Consider the following 22,621-nt stretch of genomic DNA (forward strand, 5'->3'; position numbering starts at 1 on the left):
AACTGTTTTTGTAGTTTTGACACAGACAAGAAAATCGTTTGTGTCATTTTTAAGCACAGAATGAATTTACTACTCTCTATAGAGGTAGTTCAGGATTAGAGGTGGTGGCTGATGTTATTTCACATTTACAATAGCTATGTCTATCTCTTGACAAACAGTTGTGTAGTTTGTGTTTATTAATTAATTTAAATTTGATAAAACATTTTAAAATCCTGTTAGTAATAATAAAATTGACAGGTAATGTCATAACAACCATAATAATAAGTGACAATTTCTATCAGTTGTCATTTTATTCGTCAAATAAATTGGTGACTACTGACTACTGAGTACTGACTGACCAAAATATAAAAATATTGATTTTGGTCTCTAGTGTATGAAATTTACTTAATAAAAATAATTGTTTTAATCTTTCATATAGTGTTGATAGAAATATAATACTAGTGTTTATGAAGAAGACGATTTTATTGTTAAGATGTTGTGTTAAAATTTAATTTAAATTCTCGTTTCTTATTTCTATATAAGGTATATCTTTTTTAAATAAATTTGGCGATGTCCTGTGATCTAATATATTTTATCGGGGAACTTTCCATATAAAATATAATAACAACCTCATCGAAGGCCGAACAGCGATAATGACATAAAAAAATCATGTGCTAATGATTTTGGCAAAAACGAGTGCAACTCGTGACGCTATGTACATAATATTACTCATTATTGTTTAGTTTTGTAAAACTTACAAATATATCAAGATAACGTCAAATTTACTAATTGTAATTTTAGAAGTTTGATCCATAATATTTGTAAATACTAAAAATAATTTCAGAATGGGCAATACAAGTAAGAAACTAGCAGCAAAATGTACTTTACTGACTAAAGAGGAACAGAAGTATGTAGCAGCAACGTTTCGGGCAGCAAGTAAAAATTCTGAGAGAATTCGTGAGGAGGATCTCATCGTGAGTGGAAAAGTAGATGCAGTCCTGTTAGAAGTGTGTTCATTTTTCATTTACTTTTGGTTTTAATGCACAAATTTTGGCAAGCCTTACTGACTGAATAATTGGAATTAGATTATATTAAAATATTATATTATGCTAATATATTTAACCAGTTTGGGTTCATATTTTAAAACTAATTTTTTGCCTAGTTTTGTACTTTACTAATTTTTCATTAACTACTATACTTATAAATGGAATTCTTTAATATATTTTTCCAGTTACAATATCTATAAATTTAAAAGTAAATGATCAACTCACTGTGAGTAAATAAGGCTTTGTTTTTAATTTGTGTTAATTATGTACAAGTTGTATGTTAAATTCATTTCATTTTGTGTATTTTTATATCATTAGTCTTATCTTTGTAAATAATGAGCCTATTTTAATAACTAACTTGTATATAATAATATGTTTTTGATTATTGAAGTGGATTTCTATAGATTATTATGCATAATAACGCAAAGGAAAATAAATGTGTATTAGTAAATAATAACTTAATACACATTTATTGTATAAACAATATTTACACTTTTCTTAACCTACATTACTATTTTGACTATAATTAAAAATTACTATTACAAATTGAAAAGGTTTAACTTTACTGTTTCCAACTTAATATTTTTCTAAACCAAACTCCATTTGATCTCTAAATTGTTGTTAGCTGTAATATAGCTTAGGGCTGAATTATAATAATAAATATTATACCAACATGTTATGCACAATAATCGTAGAAACTTTTTGTTATATGTGTTACTTTAGTCATTTTTTTTATTATTTGTTCTAAATTACGTATATGTCTCTAAACTTGACCCCCTCCCCATAAGTGTGTGTTTTTTAGGTTTAAATATTTATACATGCAAAAGTCATATCATCTGTGTATTGATATGTATTTTTATGTTTCCAAATAACTAAACCAATTAAATTACTCTATTACTGCGGTGGGTATAAGTTCATTTCATTCTAATGATTGTATATTACAATTATAAATCACAATGATAAATAAATAAAATTCACCTAAACAAAAGATAACAAATGATTACAAGTAAACAACACAAATTATAAAATATATAATAATTAGATGAAGAATTTCTAAATAACACTTAAATTATAATAAATTTAGATATAGGTATTTTGTTATTGTGTTAGTAGTGGAATATTTTCCGTATTTTCAAAGTGACTCAGAATTATTTATCGGTGTAAAACAGTAATAATGTCTGGAATGTTTTCATATTTTGATTTATTGCCCGGTACATTGACGTAACTGCGTAAATTTCGTTAAAACAGATCGGTGAAATACTCGGGCTGCTATTAGACTAAGAAATAAAATAAACTTATATTTCGCTATGATGATGAATTACCGTGTACAACTCACTGTTGAAGATCCTTATATATTTGCTTTTAAAACTTGCTCGTATCGATTATTTCTCAGAATCTTTACTAAGGAAGAAGACTACTAACTATTTGGAAGATAAAAGTTCCGAATAAGAAACTTCACTTTTCATGACGAATCGCGCTATCTGTCAGCCGTGAAACGCAAAAATACTGTTTATCCTACCAATAAGTAATTAAGTACATATTTGGAACTTATCCGGACAATGTGAAACAGGCCCTAAGTGATGTGTGAAGCGAAGCCACAGAGCTTTGAAGTCATTTGTTCAAACTGTAGTAGTATGCCGCAAGGTGATTTGTATCACCAACATATCACCATTAATATAAGAGCCAGTTTCATGAACCTACGAATTCAAGCGATGTTGACATTCATCAAATGTAAGCAAAGCTCTCAAAAATAATATTATATACGTATATGTATACGTATTATTGTTTTGTAGGAATCCTCCAAAATGCATTTCGTTTACAAGCGTAGACAAGTATCTGTAAAAACGTAAATAATTACTGTTGACGTAATCACCAAATAGGAAAATCCCCCGTATAGTGCTTACGTAGTACTTGAACTGCCGCTTAGCAATAAGTATCGGTTCGGAATACCCTTAAAGCATACATACATGTTCGATGTATAACCAATAACATGTCCATGGGCGGCGGTATTAAACATCAGGTGAGCCCTGCCCGTTTTCCCCTGTTCTATAAAAAAAAAACACTGTTTCCCAATCATTGTGCCCATGCTCCACCTTAGCCTACCTAAAATGCTTATGCCCCATATATAACATACATAATTTATATATAAAAAAATAATTGTAAAAAAATTAATAATTGGTTTTATTATTACTAGGAAATTATTCAAACTCATAATAACTATCCATAGGTAACCAAGTATACTTATGAACGTCAATAGAAAAGATGTTAAATCAATAATTAACAAATACAGCTGTTAACGAAACAATTAAGTTAATTTTCAAAACATGATGAAAAACTACATTTCAAATTCCAAATACGTATATTATTTTAATAAAGATTTTTCTGTAGATAGATCCTTGTGCTTGCTTACTGGTCAAATATTTTATTAGGGTCCAATTTGGTTAGCTTCAGTCTCTACATTGTGATTTCGATTGCCCACTTAACAATCAAATTACCCGTATCATTATACTATTTATTATATCTTTATAGTATGTATATACCTGTGGAAAACACTGGTATATATACAGGGCGTCCCACGGCGATGCCACACGGAGGGAAAGTACCTTAAATATTAATGATAGGTTATTTTACTGAAAGAAGACATCGTTTAATTTTTAATATTAAGTAGGACTGCATTCACAGATTTTTTTTAAATCGCCTACCTCAAACGGGAATCGAACCCGCCAAATGAGACAGTAAAATAACATGTATTTTATAATGGCGTTTGAAAGGGCTACTCATAAGCATTATTTTTTTCCTTAATAACCTAGCATATTAAATGAAACTAAAAACATAAAATTTTACATTTTATTTAAAAAATAATAATTTATCAAATGCTCAAAATGTGATCTGTTCTGTTGTATTCTTTCTTCTTTACCATCCCACACTGAACTCTTAGGGTACGCTTCAAAGTAAATCAGAATGTTGAGTTCATCATCGCTGACGTTTATTATCTGCTGATGTGGTTGCTGTAAGCGATGATCAAAACGTCCTAAATTTTTAAAGTTACCAATCTTTTCAACACAAATCGAGATGGTGTGTGTCTATCGGGATATCTTTCGCGGTACCACCGCAAAGCTAATGAAATGTCTTTGTGATTTAAAAAATATGCTTCTATTAAATCCAAATTATTTTGGTACGCCATGGTAAATAAATTAACACAAAAATTGCTAATAAACGAAAATGAAACTCACAATAAACAAAAGAACAGACGCTTGAAAATTTAAGTGTTCCATTTTCGAATTATTTATTTTTACTAATATCAGCCAGTTGCATGGTAATTGTGAGCTCATGAAGAAGTACCTACTACACTTTATGTATCGCTTTATTATTATCATGTACTTATATCACGGAAATCTCGTATCTCAAGTGGGTAGATCTTTGAAATGATAATCTTAATTGTTGGAGGCATGGCCAAGTCAGAGGAAATTTCTCTGAACAAAATTTTAAATAAAATGTCAAATTTTATGTTTTTTGTTTCATTTAATATGCTAGGTTATTAAGGAAAAAATAATGCTTATGAGTAGCCCTTTCAAACGCTATTATAAAATACATGTAATTTTACTGTCACATTTGGCGGGTTCGATTCCCGGTTGAGGTAGGCGATTTTTAAAAAATCTGTGAATGCAGTTTTACTTATTATTAAAAATTAAACGATGTCTTCTTTCACTAAAATATCCTATCATTAATATTTAAGGTACTTTCCCTCCGTGTGGCATCGCCGTGGGACGCCCTGTATACTATAAAGATATAATAAATAGTATGTATGTTATATGCATCGAATTCGGATAAGATTCAAGAGTCGAGATAACAATAGTCGCAATGGTGTGCAAAGAAGGACGTAAAGGACTTGTATTTTGATATTTACTGTGCGTATGTCACTAAACAGCTCGATGAATTAAAATGACTTTTTTATGCGTTTGGGTCGCGCCCGGGATGGTTTAGATTACAAATTGGCCCGGCAGATGGCGCTTCATTCGGTAACTATTTTTACATAAATCTACTGTACTTAATATCCTTATCGCTTGAAATATGCAGAACAACGTCTATCGGCTATATAAAATAGCAATAGTTTTAATGTGAAACCGTCGCATATACTATAAAATATGTTTTAATATCGTACATTGTTGTTGAGTTAGGCGTATAACAATGTTATTATTCAATTTGTTCGCCCGCATGAGTGCTATGAAATGCCTATTTATAATTTTATATTTAATAATTAACAAGTTTATCGATAGCGATTCCGATTTTAATAATTATGTTATTATCATTTATTTAAACTTCGTTACATTGAAATTAAAACAAATAACGTACACATTTTAAGGGATGTAACGGCGGGCTTTATTACTAAGCGACCTCTCCCAGGCAACCCTAGTAGCAAAAGAAAATCACATCAACAAAAACATATTATAGAATTAATAACCAACTATTTACGAAACTACCAGCAAATCGATTTATTTAATGTAAACACAATAAAGAATTTTTGCAAAAAGAGTCGGATTTTCGATTCGATTAAAATACATATCATCTTTTTTGCATTAAAGCAGCAAATGTGTTATGACAGTTTTAGCTTTTCAATCAAATGATTCTACATTCGAATCGCATTAAATTGAGAACAAAAGAAAACACTTTTAGCAGTCTATTACTGGGGATTTTTGATCGCTTGTTTATTGATTGACGTCAGTAATTTTTCAGAGTATGAGGTGTTTAAAATCTGATTTGTAAAAGTTAGCTTCAGAGCTGATTTGGTAAATAAATTTATGAGAATTGTGGAATCAATTTGCTCAGGAATGGAATGAAACGAACCATTGATTATAGATCTGGATTAGTTTTTAGACTGTGGTGAGGCATACGCATTTCCAATATGTTGATAAAGAAATTTTTATACCAGGTTATTTGCCATATTCGACTTAGCGTCTTTGAAGAAAATATTTAATATATTTATCACACAACCCCCCCCCCCCCCCCCCACACTCCTCTTGTCAACAAAAGAAAGCAAAGTTCTAAAAATAATAGTACTTAAAACGTATAATTTTTTTGTAGGAATTTACGAAAATGACCACTTGAATTATGATGTTGAAATTTCGTTTCTGCCTGCCAAAGTGCTTACGAAATACTCGGCCCCGTACCAGTTTTTTAAAGGATTGCAACGAGCGAGCCCTCTGTCAAAAAAATCTAAGCCAACAATTTTCGTTTCGACGGGATAACAATAACCTTCTACGCCATGTGTAGTAGAATATTAAATCGTAAATTAATTTGGGCGCAAACATTTGCAATCGGAAGTGTTGTATATTTTCTTTGAACAATGGGGAGAAAAATGTTTTTGTATGTCCATTAAAACGGCGTTTTAGCGTGAATTTTTGTTGTATTGAATTCCGCATTAACAACAGTCAAGTCAATGATTTCGTATCGTCAATCAGTCAATATAGGTTTTTTTTTTAATTTTTACGGAACGTAACAAAGCTGTACAGCGTTTTTATCGAAGAAAAGCGAGAGAGCGATTGAGAGAGAGGGAGAAATGGAGATCGATAAAATTAACGCTATTGGTTAGTGTATTCGTTAAATAACTTTAGGAAATTCTTTCGCATAACATCTTGCGCAGTTTCTATGTTTGCGTGTTGTCACAACCATCATTAATTAATAAAGTGTTATTATTTATATACATTTAAAAATATTCGTTATTAACAGTTTATACCGCTGTTTTTGTGGCCCCATTTAGTAGCTAATCTGTTTTATAGCGCGATTGAAAGAAACCATCGTGTGTCGAAAATATTTAGCACCTATGTGAAATATATCAGACGTTATATAACATAGATATACGCGTAGGTATCAACAGGCACAGAGACTTACGGATTCCAAAACGTCAAAACAAAAATATTATACGGCCGTCTCCTGGGCAGCTCTACAGTAATTTTTAATTTCGTAGAATTCTGACAGCTATTTTTTGACGTGTCAGATTTGAGATGGCAAAGCTTTATGGTCGGACACATTTTTCACTTTCAATACGAGTCTGAACATCTGAGTCTATACAAACGTTTTATTTGTTAGTCCATTTATCCATTTTACTATGTGCGGTAACAGCAGGTAACAGTCATATGGAATACTGCTCACTGTTAAGTGATACCAGCAGATGTTAATCTGGTCAGGTCTGCCCGTTTGTTTACCAATAAATTATTCATACATACAACATTAAAAAAAAATTGCGATTCGTTTACATATCATATTAATTTGACATCTGTCCTAGGTGAAGGTATTTTGAAATAATTCAAACTTATTACAATCTGTAGCCAGTTATATAAATAATGCAAACATATACTAGCGGATCCGACTGACATTGTCTTGTACACACACTTTAGATACAAACAAAATATCTATCTAATAATGTAAATTATTCTTGATTAAACTTGAACACACCAAAAAATCATAAATATCGGTCCAGCTGTTTAGTAGTTTAATTACTAACACAGGTACAGAAGATGTATATACTTACTGTTACTTGTTGTATAGATTAATAATCTAGGTACCAACTGCATAGCCATCTCCGGGCTGATTTGTAAATCTAAATCCTCCTGGGAGCCACCCAAACGCATACAGAAAAATGAGAGGAGTTCAGTGACATACACACATATAGTAGAATGATATATATTAAGATTTCTTTAATAAGGTAACGTGATTAGATATGTACCGCCATCGTTCGTACAGGAATATTTCAACTCAAAAAATTTCTTTATTAAAATAATTATGTGCGTGCATGCGCGGAATAATCGTTTACATTGTAATAAAAGCTTTAAGTACGATATATATAAAACTTCATAATGAGAATTATGACGGTTATAAAAGCTATTATTCGTACAATAAATTTTTATCCTCTTGAAGTCTTCATGCAGATTTTATCTGCAATTAAATTTTTTTTGAAAAATAAAGTTTTGTATATGCGAGACAGTATCTAAGGTAGGCCTGGGTTAAACACATACTTAAAATATCTTTATTCATATAGATAAATAAGTACACTTATGAACGTAAAAAACAAATTTAAGCAATTGTAAATTTACATTTACTACCAGTTCGCAAGTCAAGGGCGTAGAGCGGGCAAGAAGAACTGGCAAGAAACTTTCGGCAACTCTTTTTAATCGCCAAGTTTTGAGTCATACAAATTGTTTGAACTGGAGCAAATCAATCATTTAAATAATCGCCTTTAAAAAACTTTTTTTTTAAGCTGAGGTGATATTCACCAGTAGTATTGGTTCATGCCTTATACAAAACTATAACATAGTCTAATATTTGTATTTTATAGAAATTCTGGGGACCACAGATAGACCCGAGACTGGCACAGTACTTGACAAACTTTTTATTTGGATTTGGACAACAGAAGACGGCCACATGTGACTTCAATAGATTCGCAGAGTTATACGTATTCAATGTTAGAGGTATTTTTTTTTTGTAATAATAATTATTTACTAGATATACTCTGCCACGCTTCGCTGTGACATTGTGACACGATCACACAAAATTTCCTTGATTTAAGTGAATATTTAATTAAGATTGTATAATAATCAGAATCAGCAAATTTGTGTTGTAAATAAACAATGTAATTGGGAACGAATATTCTGTGTCATGTGATTGCGCCAGTAGTGCTAGCTTAAAAAAAAAAAAAAACATCAACCTATAGTGAGAGAATGCCATTGTCAACCCGTTTCAAATGAAAACAAAACTGCGAGGATTTGTTATTAACCATTAGGATATTAGTGGTAATACATAATTTAAATTCAACAGGCACAGTGGAAGAACGCTTGGCCGTGACATACAATTGTTTGGGCATGGACTTCAATGAGGACGTGGAACTTCCTTACCAACTTCTTAAAGAGGTATGCTATGACGTTTTCGTTTAAAGGTCGATCATTTTATTGTAAACTAATCAGTAAATTTTAGGATTTTTTTTATTTTTTTCAGTATTATCAATAATATATAAAATTAAAATTTATATTTCAATTAGGCTTCTGAAAAAAGCACTTTTGAAAGTCAAAATTAAAAAAGTAAATAATATTCATAAATTGATATAATTGCTCTTTAAAAGGTATCATATGGAGGAGAATTGGCAAGAAACTCCATACTTACAAATCAAATCACTTATTCCCATTAGACCACCTAAAATGGCACTTTTGAACGATAACTAAAATATAAAGATGATTCTAGTTGCCTCTTCAAAAATGTAGTTTCGTGTGGAGAAGTATGGGCAAGAAACTTTAAAAAAAAATTAATGTATTTTGTGTCTAATAAAGTTATTTCTTTCTTCTTTAAACTACACACTTACTCTTTTAAAATATAATTTAGAATATTGGTATACATTAGTTAAATAATTATATGTGAAGACAATGCACTCCCAGAATAAAATTACCATACAGGTCTACTTTTGTATTATTAGTATACATATTCCTCACATATTTACAAATATCGAAACCATAGATTACCATAGATTTGTATTTAGCATTATCTATGGTTTGATTATTCAGAATTTGGGATTGGCAAAGCTTACTCCTTGCTAAGGAAATGAGTAAAACAAGTTCATCGATGTGTCTTATCAAGTTTCATCATTAATCTAAGTTTATCATACCTTATTTATAAAACAACTTAATATCAAAATAAACTTTTATTTAAATTTTCGAATTCATACCAATAGCTGAGTTTTGTCTCAGTTTTTGCCGCGCACCGCCACTATGTATGACCAGCTGCCTACTGAAATATTTCCGAACCGATTCACTTTTCGGTCCTTTAAGAAAAGAGCGTACCGATTCTTAAAACATCCTTAACGCTTGCGAGCCTTCTATTAATGTGAGTGTCTATGGGTGGTATCACATTACATCATGTGAGCCTTCTGCCCGTTTGCATCCAAACATTATTGAGTCAAACCAGATGTTTCACAGTTCTGCGAAAGCATAGCATCAACGTACATCAAGATTGTGAAGTCTTCCACATCTAAGAGGGCCAGGATCTGGATCGACAAAGGCTTCAGAGCCAGTGCCTCTTACGTGCAGGCTTTGGGCGAGGCCTTAGCGACGACTGTTGGTGGTGACCTGGACTCGCCACATCATCATTGCAATGCTCAACAGTTGTTGAAATGGTAGTTAATATTATTTGTCTTGAATACATTTATTATATATAGTTTAGATTTATGTTACTCAATAATCTAATAAATAAAGTTAATTGTTTGTAATTCAACTCCTCTGAAATGGCTCGACCGATTTTCGTGAAATTTTGTACTTGGACGGATTGGACATTTATTTTTCATACTCCGCAATGTTATTTTTTTTATTTTATTTATTTCTTTATTGTATAAATAATCTTAAATTGTAGAAGTTGGTATGGTGGAAACATAAACTGGACACAGTTTTTCTGTCCACCAGGACGTCGAAAATATTTAATTAATTATAATTAACTTAATAAAGTGACATAATGTACAACAAAACACCTTTACCCTCAAAAATTGCACAAACAACGCACTAAACCAATCGAAACATGCATAGCCGGTGCAAGAAACCTGTTCTTGACGAGAATTCTCAATCGACTACAGGATGTGTTCTCTGACTTCTCTGACTTCTCTGACTTCGTCATTTAATATGAATTAAATGACGAAGTCTGATTTTTGTTATGCGTAATTTATAATTGTTTGCTTTATGTAATAATTTTTTAATTTAAATTTAATATTGTTTCTAGTTATATTAGTAAATAGTGTAGCTGGTAACGAGTTTATTAAATTTGGAATAATATAGTCTAATGTTTTTTTCTCATATAAATTATTGTATTTGGGTAATAGAAATGCATTTTTTAATTTTCTACGTGTTGAATAGTGTTAGTGAGGTTTAATTGTTTTAAGATAATTTTCTGTAAAGTAGTTTTCGTTTAATAATACTAGCTGCACTTTCTCTAGTATAGGTATAATTTTGAAAAATGCAAATAGCTTTCTGTAGTCCTCTTTATATTTTGATTTTATTTTTATGGGAGCAATAGTTTTTAAAATACGTAATTGTAATGCAAAAATTTGATTTAGATAAGTTTTGCATGTTCTCTCGTAGCTTGAGAGTCCATATGTTATAGTGGATTCGGCTAGTGCTTTGTATAGCATTAACAGAGTTTTCAGAGGTATTTTATTTTTTATTATAGTGAATTTGGCAAGTATCGCTCTTAGCCTTTCACAGACAGAATTGATGTGCATTTTCCAGGACATTCGGTCATCTATTGTAAGCCCCAGGTATTTGTGGTTACGGACTAATTCTAAGGCATTGCAGTTGCAGTTGATGGGGTACGAGTTATAGGAATGAGCACAAGTGTGGTTGTGTAACATTAGGTGGGGTGTATGTGAGCTTAGATTGTGACTGGATCGTATCGATCGTCGTTAAGGGTAAGACACTCTCTTTTTGACTGTTTGCATTCATTCAGTACCCAGCAAATAAAATTTCATTATTTCGCTTTTACGCGAACTTTTAATGTAGAGTAAAACTAAAAGCCTCTATTATTTAAAGCACCCCGATGACCCAGAAGCCGAAAGTTTTGGTCTTTCGAGCTGGATTTATTTAGCTGTAAAACGAATGACTGCAAAATAACAGTCGAGTCGAGTGTCTACGTCTGGCTAACTGAAACGAATAAATGCTTAGTAACATTTAAAGAGAGTGTCTGGCTATTCTCTCGGGGCGTAACTCCGACAATTTAGGAAATCGCCACGCTTATATAACTAAGAAATTGTTGGCCTAGTGGCATTAGTGAGCGACGCTCATCCCTGAGGTCTTAGGTTCGAGCCCCGGCTGTGCACCAATGGGTGCTCTTTCTGTAAGCGCATTTAACATTTGCACGAACTGTGAAAGAGAACATCGTGAGGGATGCCTTAAACCAAAAAAGTCGACAGCAGGTTAAGCCATGATCATCAAACAGATGGAGAACTCTGGACCTTGATTTGGATGAGCGTCATTGATTTATTTTATTCTTATCGAGAACAATACAAGTCTCTCAACTCATAATTGCAGTTTGGCATTACATTAACTTGTTCTTGAATATCGCTGTAATTTCGGACAATACTTCCTATAAGACTAATTGAATCCTGGCAGTAGGTGTGCACTTATTAATTTCTGGATTTTTTCAGGCTAGAAACAAACATTCTCCTAAAACAACTTTCAGAGTTGGTATTTGTGAATCTGTACGGCATCAACACTCGATCGGGAGATGAAAGCCCGACGCCCCTTCCGCCGGCCACGCCCACAATGCTGCCAGCATCGGAAGGTATCTTTATTGTCATCAATGCACAACTTAATGACTTGAATAATAATAAGTCTTCAATATTATATAACTATTTATATATATATATATATACAGTCGTGGTCAACTAATTAGGGACAAATATAACACTAAACAATATTAAATATTCATACCTCTGTATCTCATTAATATTAATACTTCTACCTATTACACTATAGTGATAATAACTATTATGAAACCTTACCAAAATACACAAAATAAACAAAAATAATACGTGACTAAACTAATAAATACTTCAATCAAATCACTTGAATCGATATTTATGGTATTTACGTCCTGGCCACCTAATTAGGGACAGTAAAATTACCGTGTTCTAAATTAAAAAAAAAAAAAAAACTTTTTTTTTCTGCGTAAAATTGATTTTGGCGCCATTCTGAATCGTAACATTAGTTTCGTACGTACAATACAATAACAGTAATTTTTTAAATATGGGTCGAACCAAGAGTTGTGACGCAACAATGAGAAAAGTGATAATTAATTTTTATCAACGTGGATGGCCTTACAGGAAAATAGCTGATCATCTGAACTGTTCCAAAAATATGATATGCAATGCAGTGAGCCATTTTAAAACCCACAATACAACTGAAAGTGTTCCTAGAAAGGAGAGGCCAAAAAAAACTACCCCACAAGATGACCGCAGGATGGTCATTCTAGCCAAGAAAGACCCCTTTAAAGGTTCAACAGTTATTAAGGCTGAAGTTTTTGGACCTGAACCAAATGTCGGCGTATCAGCAAGAACCGTTAGAAGGCGTCTAGTTGAAGCAAAGCTTTTTGGACGAGTTGCACGAAAAGTTCCGTTGCTGAAGAAGGAACACAAACAAGCAAGGCTGGCGTTTGCTCGAAAGTATGGACATTGGACTCCAGCTCAGTGGAAAAATGTATTATTTTTAGATGAAACTAAGATAAATTTAATTTCATCAGATGGCCGACAATACGTGCGACGTCCTATAAAACCAGAAATGAATCCTAAATACACCAAGAAACAAGTAAAACATGGGGGCGGAAATATTCAAGTCTGGGGCTGTTTTTCTGGACATGGAGTAGGGCCCGTAAAAAAAATTTAAGGCAAACTGGATCAGTATCAGTATAAGCAAATCTTAGAAGAAAATATGATACCATATGCTGAAGAAGTTTTACCGGTGACCTGGACGTTCCAACACGATAATGACCCAAAACATACAGCTCAATCAGTGAAATATTTCCTGGCACAACAGTCTGTGACGGTACTAGATTGGCCTGCAAACAGCCCAGATTTAAACCCAATCGAGCATTTGTGGTACGAAGTTAAAAAAAAAGTTGCGGCTCAACGTACCGGCACTCAAAATCAGCTCTACGAGAGATTTACAGAGGTGTGGAATAATATTTCAATAGAAACATGCAACAATTTAATTACGTCAATGCCTCGCCGTTGTCAAATGGTGATTACCAATAATGGCAACCATACTGGTTATTAAAACTTATGTTTTTTATTTTCTTTGTTATAAAAATTTTGTTTGCATACTTTTTGCATTATTAAAACAACATTTTCTCGTTATTTTTAAATTAATAGTCAAATTTCCTCCTGTCCCTAATTAGTTGGCCAGTCATTAATCAGTATGAGAAAGTAGCAGTGTAGTTTAGGTAGAAAAACTTGTGGCGGCAAGTAGCTTTTCCTTTTCTTGGCCACTAAATATTTAAAATTAATATCCCTTAACTTGTTTATAATGATAAAACTTCAAAGCTTCGTGATTAGAAACATTTATTGATGTCGAAGGAAGCTCTTGCTCTTTTTGTGATAGTGTCCCTAATTAGTTGACCACGACTGTATATATATATATATATATATATATATATTAGTATATAATATATAAGTAGTATAGTTATAGATTATGATAACAATGGTTAAGGTGTAATTTTTCTGCATACACACAAATACTCATTAAACCACAGAGAAATGGAAATTAATAAAATTTGGCGTGTCAAGAAATTATCAACTACCCTCAACAAAATTAAATATATATATTTTTCGGACACCTTCTTCGATTTATATAGTGTGCATCCCTCTATGGTTTTTTAGTTTTTTACGCCTACAAAAAGCTAAATTTTTCAGGACTAGACGTAATGCCAGATTATCCAGCGTTCATAGACCTATCTCACATCGTGTGGATAAACAGTCACCTTCCTCAGAAGTACCAGCACAAATGGCGGTTTTTATTCTCCTCGCATATACATGGAGAATCGTTTTCTACTATGGCAGGTGGGAACAATAATTTATTATTTATAATTATAATTTATAACTATTGCTATTCAAACAAATTAATTCAAATTATTACCTCCCGTTGTGTAATAACTTATGTAACCTACTTTATGTATATTATGGTAACGAAGTATACATAAATAGTGTCCAAATGACCGGTAGCCAGTCAGGGTCTGCACATGGCGCAAATATGTCTTGAATGTTCTGTATGCAGTATATTCCAATTATTTACGTTAAAAAATATTGATTTGTAATACTTGACTTATTCAATGCTGTCTTTATTTATTTATCTAATTTAATAGAGATATTCTAAAGTTTATTATAATATTTATAAACAGATTTATTTGGAATAATTTATTAGAAACATGCTAAATAACATCAGTAGCAGACATTACCTAGAAAATAAGAAGACTTAAATGGAGATGGGCTAATAAAAGGAAAAACCAGATGGAGTAAAATTGTGACATGATGGTACCCCAGAGAAGGTAAAAGGAGTAGAGGAAGACCACAAAAACGATGGGAAGATGACATCAGACATGGCAGGAGTGATATGGAACAGAGTGGCCCAAGAGAGATATGAATGGAAAAGGCTGGGGGAGGCCTATGCTGGCTGGCAAACACATCTGCAGAAATGGAGCAAGATCCAGATAATAGAATAATTTTTTATTCAACCTTCTAATATATAATTTAATAGGACCTGGATGACCGAGCTTTGCTTGGTATTTTTTTATTTTTATAAATCGTGTTTTTTGTAAATTATATTTAAGTACGAATGAAATACTAATAAAATGATGAAATATGAATAATATTTTTCGATCTTACCGACAGAATAATAAAAAAAAATTTGAACTGGTTTTTTTTAAAGTTATTAATTTAAAGAAAAAGTCATGAGTGTGATAGAACACGAATAAAATGAAATTTTCTAGAAATGATCCCTAGCTAGATCGATTTATCGCCCCCAAAACCCCCCGTATACTAAATTTCATTAAAATCGTTGGAGCCGATTCCGAGATTCCAATTACATATATATACACAAGAATTGCTCCTTTAAAGATATAAGATATATCTTTGTTTATGTATGTATCTAAGTCGATCTGAATATAGGGCTATATTATTATTATTAAATAACATCAGTAGCCTTGTGGAGGAGCAGTATTGGTCGAAGGTTTTACCATTCGCTTCGTATGGTGAAGGAAAACATGAGAATACCAGCACGCCAAAGATCAGTCAGTCGACGGCGTTTGTCAGGCACGGATGGCTGATCATTATAAAAAGTACATGCCTATTATAAAAAAAATCACGAAACAGAAGTAAACAGCGTTGTTTTTTAACCAGGTCGATATTGATGTGAATTATTAAGCTTTTTTTAAATAATAATAATAATAATAATAATTTATTCATTGCACGAATATGGTACAAAATGTCAAGGTGGTACAATTGTCAGTCGTTCGCATATTCTGCCACACACAGTGGCGCGCAAATTTATCTTAGTTTAGATTTTACATTATTAGTCAGATTCATATCAATTAAGTCAATTATCATACATAATTAAATTTATATAAATTACCATGTCTCACACAAATAATCGTTTATTGAGTAGTACGTTTTTTCTAAAAGTAATGCACTAAGTCGCTTTTTAAAGATTCTTGTCGGAAGATCTTTAAGTTCTTTCGGTAATCTATTGTAAATTTTAATTGCCATACAGAAGGCGTTAAAACACATGATGTTTCAGGACGTATCCAGGAGCAAGGTCCCTCCATCCTCATAATAGAGGACACCAACGGGTTCATCTTTGGGGGATTCGCCACCGCGGCTTGGGCTTGGAGCCCTAACTGGACGGGCACTGATGATTCCTTCCTCTTCACCTGTGCTCCCAGAATGCGTATTTACCCAGCGACCAATTATAACGACCATTATCAATATATGAATCACCATACGAAGACACTGCCGAATGGTTTGGTGAGTTTATTTATTTATTTTTCACTACATTTTTCTATCTTAACAGTAATTACTTATACGATAGAATTCCAAATAACTCCCACACCAATTATTCTAGATAAAAACATTAAAAAATTAAACTTATATTCCTAAATCTATCTATCCATAACTAACAATATAGCAAGCAACTCTTGTGAACTCAGCCAGTGAACAAGTGAGTTATTTCTCTTTATTATACGAAAGCTTAAATCGGTGATTCAGTGAACTCACGACACCAATGCCACATCTCAAAATAGGCTTATATTTTACACCGGGGCACCACCATCAGCCTTACTACCAGCGGCCTTGCGGCATGACACAATGCCGCACACGGCTACAATGGATTCCGTCGACAATTTTCGTGCGTGAAAACAGTGTAGGTTGCTTTGGTTTTTAAAGTGAGAATCGCGGTCATGAAGCGGTGTAACGAAAAATATTATAATATAAATAATAAAAAAGTCCTCAAAGTGCTGAGTTGATATGCTAGTAAAGTTTATAAATAAGACACGATCGCCTGCCTTCATTTTCTTGGTAAACTAGTCCCTGAGCCATTCCTAAGTAATTATATTTTCCAACAACGTCTCATCTTCCGTTATTTAGCTGCATGGCGTAGTTATCATTATCCCCTTGAAACAAGTAGATAGAGCAGTAGAGACTATATAAACAACACAATGCTTTGGAATTTATCCAGGCACGATGTTGCCTCGGCGTGAAATAGGCTGCCGTATGCCGCAAATGCTTTTTATTTGTAGCATGCCACAAGGTTTAGCATTTCGCAATGTGTTGGCTTTATAATTTTTCTACTCAAGTGGCCGGTGCACCGAATGGCGGATGACAGAACCCCAAAGTGCTTACGTAACTCACAACCTGGTCGTGAGAGAAAACCCTGTAGACCCAGGCTTCGTTGGTGGTATGCAGTTGTCAATAACCTCGAAATGATAGGAATTCGAAGTCCGAATACGTTGAAAGTCGCACGTGTACGCGCGGAACGAGCAACTAGTGGTTGTAGTTGCGTGCGAGTTACGATAAAAATTAATATGAAAGTGAATAACTGGTTTTTTGCTGTGACGTTTTTAAACAACTCTATTACAACTAGTTTCGTTATAAACGAATAAATATTTCAATGTTAAAAATATATTTTTCAGCTAATGGGTGGTCAGTTGGAGTTTGGTGGTATATGGCTGCCCGCGGAACCTTTCGGTGAGGGTAATTCAGCGGAATCTTGTTCCACATTCCGTGGATACAAGAGACTGAGCAAGGAACCGCATTTCCGTATCCGCTCGATTGAAGTGTGGGGCGTTGGGGACAAACCATCTTTGGAAAATGATGAGGTAGCCTTTTTTCTACATATTTATTTATTCAGGGCTTGAAATAAAAAAATCTCCCACATATCGAAATTGGTGTTAATATATCAAGTAATTAGTAAGTTTTTTTTTTTAATAATAATGGATTTTAAAATATCGTGTAATCTTGGATTATTCCAGGGTTAATTGAATATTATAATAAAAATAATTTGAAATCCTATCCTAGCACCTAGTCGTATCTGAGCGAAATAGCCCTTTGGAAGCGCACAAGTCTGAGCTGAACTTCATGCACATGATCGGCAAACCCGTGTACAGTGAGGACCTTCCCGATCCCCATATAACCTAATCTCCTGGTACTTTCTACTTTATCACTTTGAATAGCTGATTCCCTAGTATTTTTTATTACTTAGATATAAAAACAAACTTAATACAGACAATCTTAAAAGAAATATCCCCTTCACTGGCTGATCTCCTGGTACTTTTAATTTATCACTATGAGTAGCTCTCTAGTATTTTTTATTACTTTGTATGTGTAAAACAAACAATAATATATACATACACATACAAACAAAAAAAGAACCGCTTCACTGGCTGATCTCCAGGTACTCTTAGATTATCACTGAACTCACTATAAACATATTATACAAATATACAATATACATATTATACCAGAAATGGCTTACAAACACACACACAATTATATAAACATCAGAAAAGAGATTCGCGTCTTTGTTTATCCTTCAACACGACATGCATTGTAGTCGGATATTGAAGTAATCAATAGATAAGTATTAATTTGTGTTAATTAGTATTGATTTAAATATTGGCAATTTGTTTATAATATTATAAATATAATTCAAGTTGTTTTAGGTATTTATCGATGTTAAAGTGATATTTTATATAAATTTATAATTTTAAATACAAAACAGTGTGCATAATCATGTGACAATAATGATATTCATTCGATAATTCATTAATTCATTGTGTTACCTAAATTAATAAAAGAATTAATTGAATTTAAGTTAAACAAAACCATACCTGTCAGCTTCCTATGGAACATAACAAACTTAATAGTCAATTCCATAAAAGACTGTATACAACAGTCTTTTAACTTTTTTTTAACGGTTTTCCGTTAACGCCAAATTAGAATGACATACCGGTTATATTGACAAAATCAAAGGTCCTGGCAGAATTCTATTGTATTAGATACTTAGATAACTTAGGTACCGATTGTCGTAACAGTAACATTGGCTGTTACGACTATCGGTACTTGTTACTAGGCTTCCTTAGACCCAAAATGTCTGTGGCGTGTGTCATACACCTAGTTGCATTTTATTTATGTGAAATCAATCGTTCGTAGGATGAACGTGACGCAAGTATATTAGACGCAAATCCCGAGGCAAAGGCTATATTGGACATGGCTGGTCGTACAAGACACAGCGAGGGATTAAGAGAAGAACCGCCCTTATAATGCTCTTAAGGTATTTATTAAGTGATTGAATATGGAGCCGATCCATGTTTTGCTAAACAGGGTTGAGATTTTTGAAGTGAAACTTCTTTAGGCGCGTGAGGGTAAAAATTTTACGTAACGTCACGAAGATGTGCAGCGTTTTTGTCGAAGAAAAGAAAATAGACTGATAGAGTGAGCGAGAAAGGTAGATCGAGAAGTACACGCTAATTTGCAATAAATGCAGATTTTTAATTATTTATATTATCATTATCATGTACATATACAGTGTGTAAAAATTGTTAATACAGATATAGAAATATATGGAGTGATAATTTACTCGTACATTATCATCTCTATGGACACTAAAGAAGTTTCACTTCTTTTAATTATTTCACTTCTTTTATTATGTTATCTACGTAATTTGTTTTGGCTTTCTATATTGCTAAGTGTCTTGTTATATAATGTAATATTATGTTAAAAATATTATTCCCCTTATATTGGTTATGTATTTTAGCTGTATGATTACTAAAGAATAAATATTCTTTTTTTTTTTCAGATACAACTCGGAAGCGATCCTTTAAAGTAATTTTATTTTAGCGAAATTTATACATTTCTATCGATCTTTGATAATCATCTAAATGAACTGTCAATTTTTATAATCTAAGGAACATTGCTATAATGTTATTTTTGAACAAGTATTTAATATGAACCTATCATTGTTTTCTTTAACAAAGATTTTACTTGTAATATGTAAAAAATGGCGATGTTACTCATGCATATTCAATCTATCTATATATCTATATAGTTATTAGATTATATATTGCATATATAATCTAATAACTCGAAAATCCTGTTTGACTATTTGAAATTACATACTATTAATAACGCAAAGATAACCTATGTTGTAACTAAATTGTGCCTTTGTCAAAAATTATAATTGAGTGTTGCCATATCTTTTCGCCAAATTAACGTGTCGGTGCTAATTTTGTTGTTTAATAAAAACTCACAATCACATTTTTAATCTGTGTTAAACAGCATAGCGCTAAGAAATGCCGATCTTTTCGGCTCTGAATATGTGAACATCTACAATCCTGCTACGATCGTATGATCTGGACATCAGCCAATGGAATGTTGACAAAGGAATTTTTCTGACTCTGAAACTGCGGCTTGAAGCCGGCAGTGGATCGACTGTTCCTTTAGATTGAAGTGAATGCACTTGTCACTACACCATATCCAACACCGTGCTAGCTGGTACTCAACCCTAGTCTCAATCACAATTAGCACCATTTTATGTTCGTATGTGTTTTATATATATGTATGGTTACTTAGTAGTCACGTGACTTGGTTATACTAGTACCTAAGATACCGCTTTAATTGTTGAAACGCACAAAGTATATTCTAATAATGTTTGTCTGTGTTAAAATCTTGTATAATTGACTAAAGACACGTCGTGGGAGGATGTGAGAAAATCGTCTTGGTATGTTAACATTATAGTTCGACAGTATATACGTATATTTATAGTATATATATTTTTTTGTGAATAAACGAAGTGACGCGTGCCAAATGCGTCACGCGTCACGTAGACGAAATAATGTTTTTCAAATTGAGAATTAAACGAAAACTATACGATGGCTCGTTTCGTTTGATTGTGATTGGTCAATTTCAATGTTCATTCACAGATAACGTTTAATATATTCAAAACAATGTGATTTACATTAAAACGCTTATGTAAGTATATACCTTATTTGCGCTATAATATTGTTGTTACCTAGTCATAGTGTCCAATTATTTTCTGTAGTAAGGGCTAAAATGCTTAAAAAACAAACTTTAATCTTTAAATAAATAGACGAAATATCATTGGTATAATTTTCAAAGTTTAATGTGCCAAAGTTACTTTTCGGGTAAATGTTACTTATTTTATATTATAGTTTAATTTACAATACGACCCAGTAAAGGGCTATTTGACGGTATGAAAAATGAATTGTCATTAAGAGTACAGATGTATAAAATATTGCTTTAAATAATAACTTATCAGAACATGCCGAATTAAAAATATTTATTATCCTACTTCATTCAGTTTATTTACGTATACAGATGTCGTACGTCTTAGAGTGCGTACGTCACTGATGCGTAGATAACCATTTTGCTTAAAGAAGCGTTTTAGCGGGTTCTTGAAATTGTGTTTTTTTAATTTACATATGGAGGTATAGATTCTATAGTAATAAATAGTCTGAAATGTTTTTAAATACTGTCAAATAGCCTGTTTATGAAGAACATGGCTGAATCTGTCTATACAGTGCCACATACTTTTATTGGGCGGCGGCTGAAATCGGTCCTACCGTCGCCATTTTGAAATGTCAGACTGACATTGTTAGTTAGCTCTATCTTTCTCGTTAGTTTATTACTTGCTTTATTTGTCACAATGGCAAATTTTTAATTATCGAACGGTTCTGAGTGCTGGGTACCTTAAAATATATTATATGAATAGTACCGTTAACAAAACCTATTACATCAATTGTTAAATAGACCTATTTTCAGATAGAGATTTCAATATATTATTAAGTTATGTAGGTAGCATGACTTCAAATTATTCCCGTTATAATGGTTAATTTTTATTCACTGACAATACTTATATCCATAACAGCGTCGAATCTCTATGATTCCGACTGAAGGCCTCTGTATCCACGGTTATGAAAAAAACAGCGTCGATTTTACCGGCCAAGAGAAGTATGTGGACTATACCCGCAGTGAGCCTTATGTCATCAATTAAAATGATTAGCTATGTTTAATTACTGTTAAATATTAAATTATATACATATTTACTTAAGTAATAACAAATTTTATTTAGAATGTATATAACTGTTTCCCTATTTGATGTATTTTGCGTTGACGTAAGTTTAGCTTACGTATTAAAACAATGTTTAACTGCACCATGGAATAATTTGTATTGGGAAGGTTTTTCGCAGGTTTGTGTGACCAGTAGTGGGGATCTCAAGTTTCACATTTCTATTATCTATGAATTTTGATTTATAAAGCGATTGCTATGGCTATACTTGTGGTCCATGGTGCTACTTGTAAAGTAAAATAACTGTTGTAGTATGTTTTATATTTAATTCATTAATTTACGAATTATATTTTATTATAAATAAATAAATAACTTTTACGTATATTTATAGTGTTCATGTTGTGTAAATAAAATGTGATATGTACGTTGTTTTTTTACTGACATCTTGTTTATAATTTATAAACCTTTATTAGTTTAAGAAAGCTAACAATCAGGCGGCGA

The 22,621-nt window shown here is 32.4% G+C and overlaps 1 protein-coding gene across 2 annotated transcripts; it reads left to right on the forward strand.

The window, feature by feature from the left end:
• Positions 1-331: 331 nt before the first annotated feature.
• LOC110996785 (MTOR-associated protein MEAK7) lies at positions 332-22,544 on the forward strand. Of its 2 annotated transcripts, none has more exons than XM_022264616.2 (11): positions 332-522; positions 824-986; positions 8,359-8,491; positions 8,838-8,929; positions 9,986-10,182; positions 12,196-12,332; positions 14,458-14,604; positions 16,337-16,563; positions 17,727-17,912; positions 19,246-19,366; positions 19,892-22,544. In XM_022264616.2, the coding sequence occupies exons 2-10, from the start codon at positions 825-827 to the stop codon at positions 19,354-19,356; spliced, it is 1,392 nt and encodes a 463-aa protein (XP_022120308.2). In that variant the 5' UTR covers positions 332-522; position 824; the 3' UTR covers positions 19,357-19,366; positions 19,892-22,544. The 2 variants fall into 2 exon arrangements, with proteins under 2 accessions (XP_022120308.2, XP_022120311.2); XM_022264619.2 differs by having other exon boundaries at positions 824-953.
• Positions 22,545-22,621: the final 77 nt, after the last annotated feature.

Source organism: Pieris rapae, chromosome 5 (genome assembly GCF_905147795.1).
Source record: "Pieris rapae chromosome 5, ilPieRapa1.1, whole genome shotgun sequence".
In the NCBI taxonomy this organism is placed as follows: Eukaryota; Metazoa; Arthropoda; class Insecta; order Lepidoptera; family Pieridae; genus Pieris; species Pieris rapae.

Coding starts and splice junctions, on each gene's coding strand:
- LOC110996785 (XM_022264616.2), top strand. CDS start 825: ATGGGCAATACAAGTAAGAAACTAGCAGCAAAATGTACTTTACTGACT. Junction 987..8,358: donor TAGATGCAGTCCTGTTAGAA/GTGTGTTCATTT, acceptor TGTATTTTATAG/AAATTCTGGGGACCACAGAT. Junction 17,913..19,245: donor CATCTTTGGAAAATGATGAG/GTAGCCTTTTTT, acceptor AATCGTTCGTAG/GATGAACGTGACGCAAGTAT.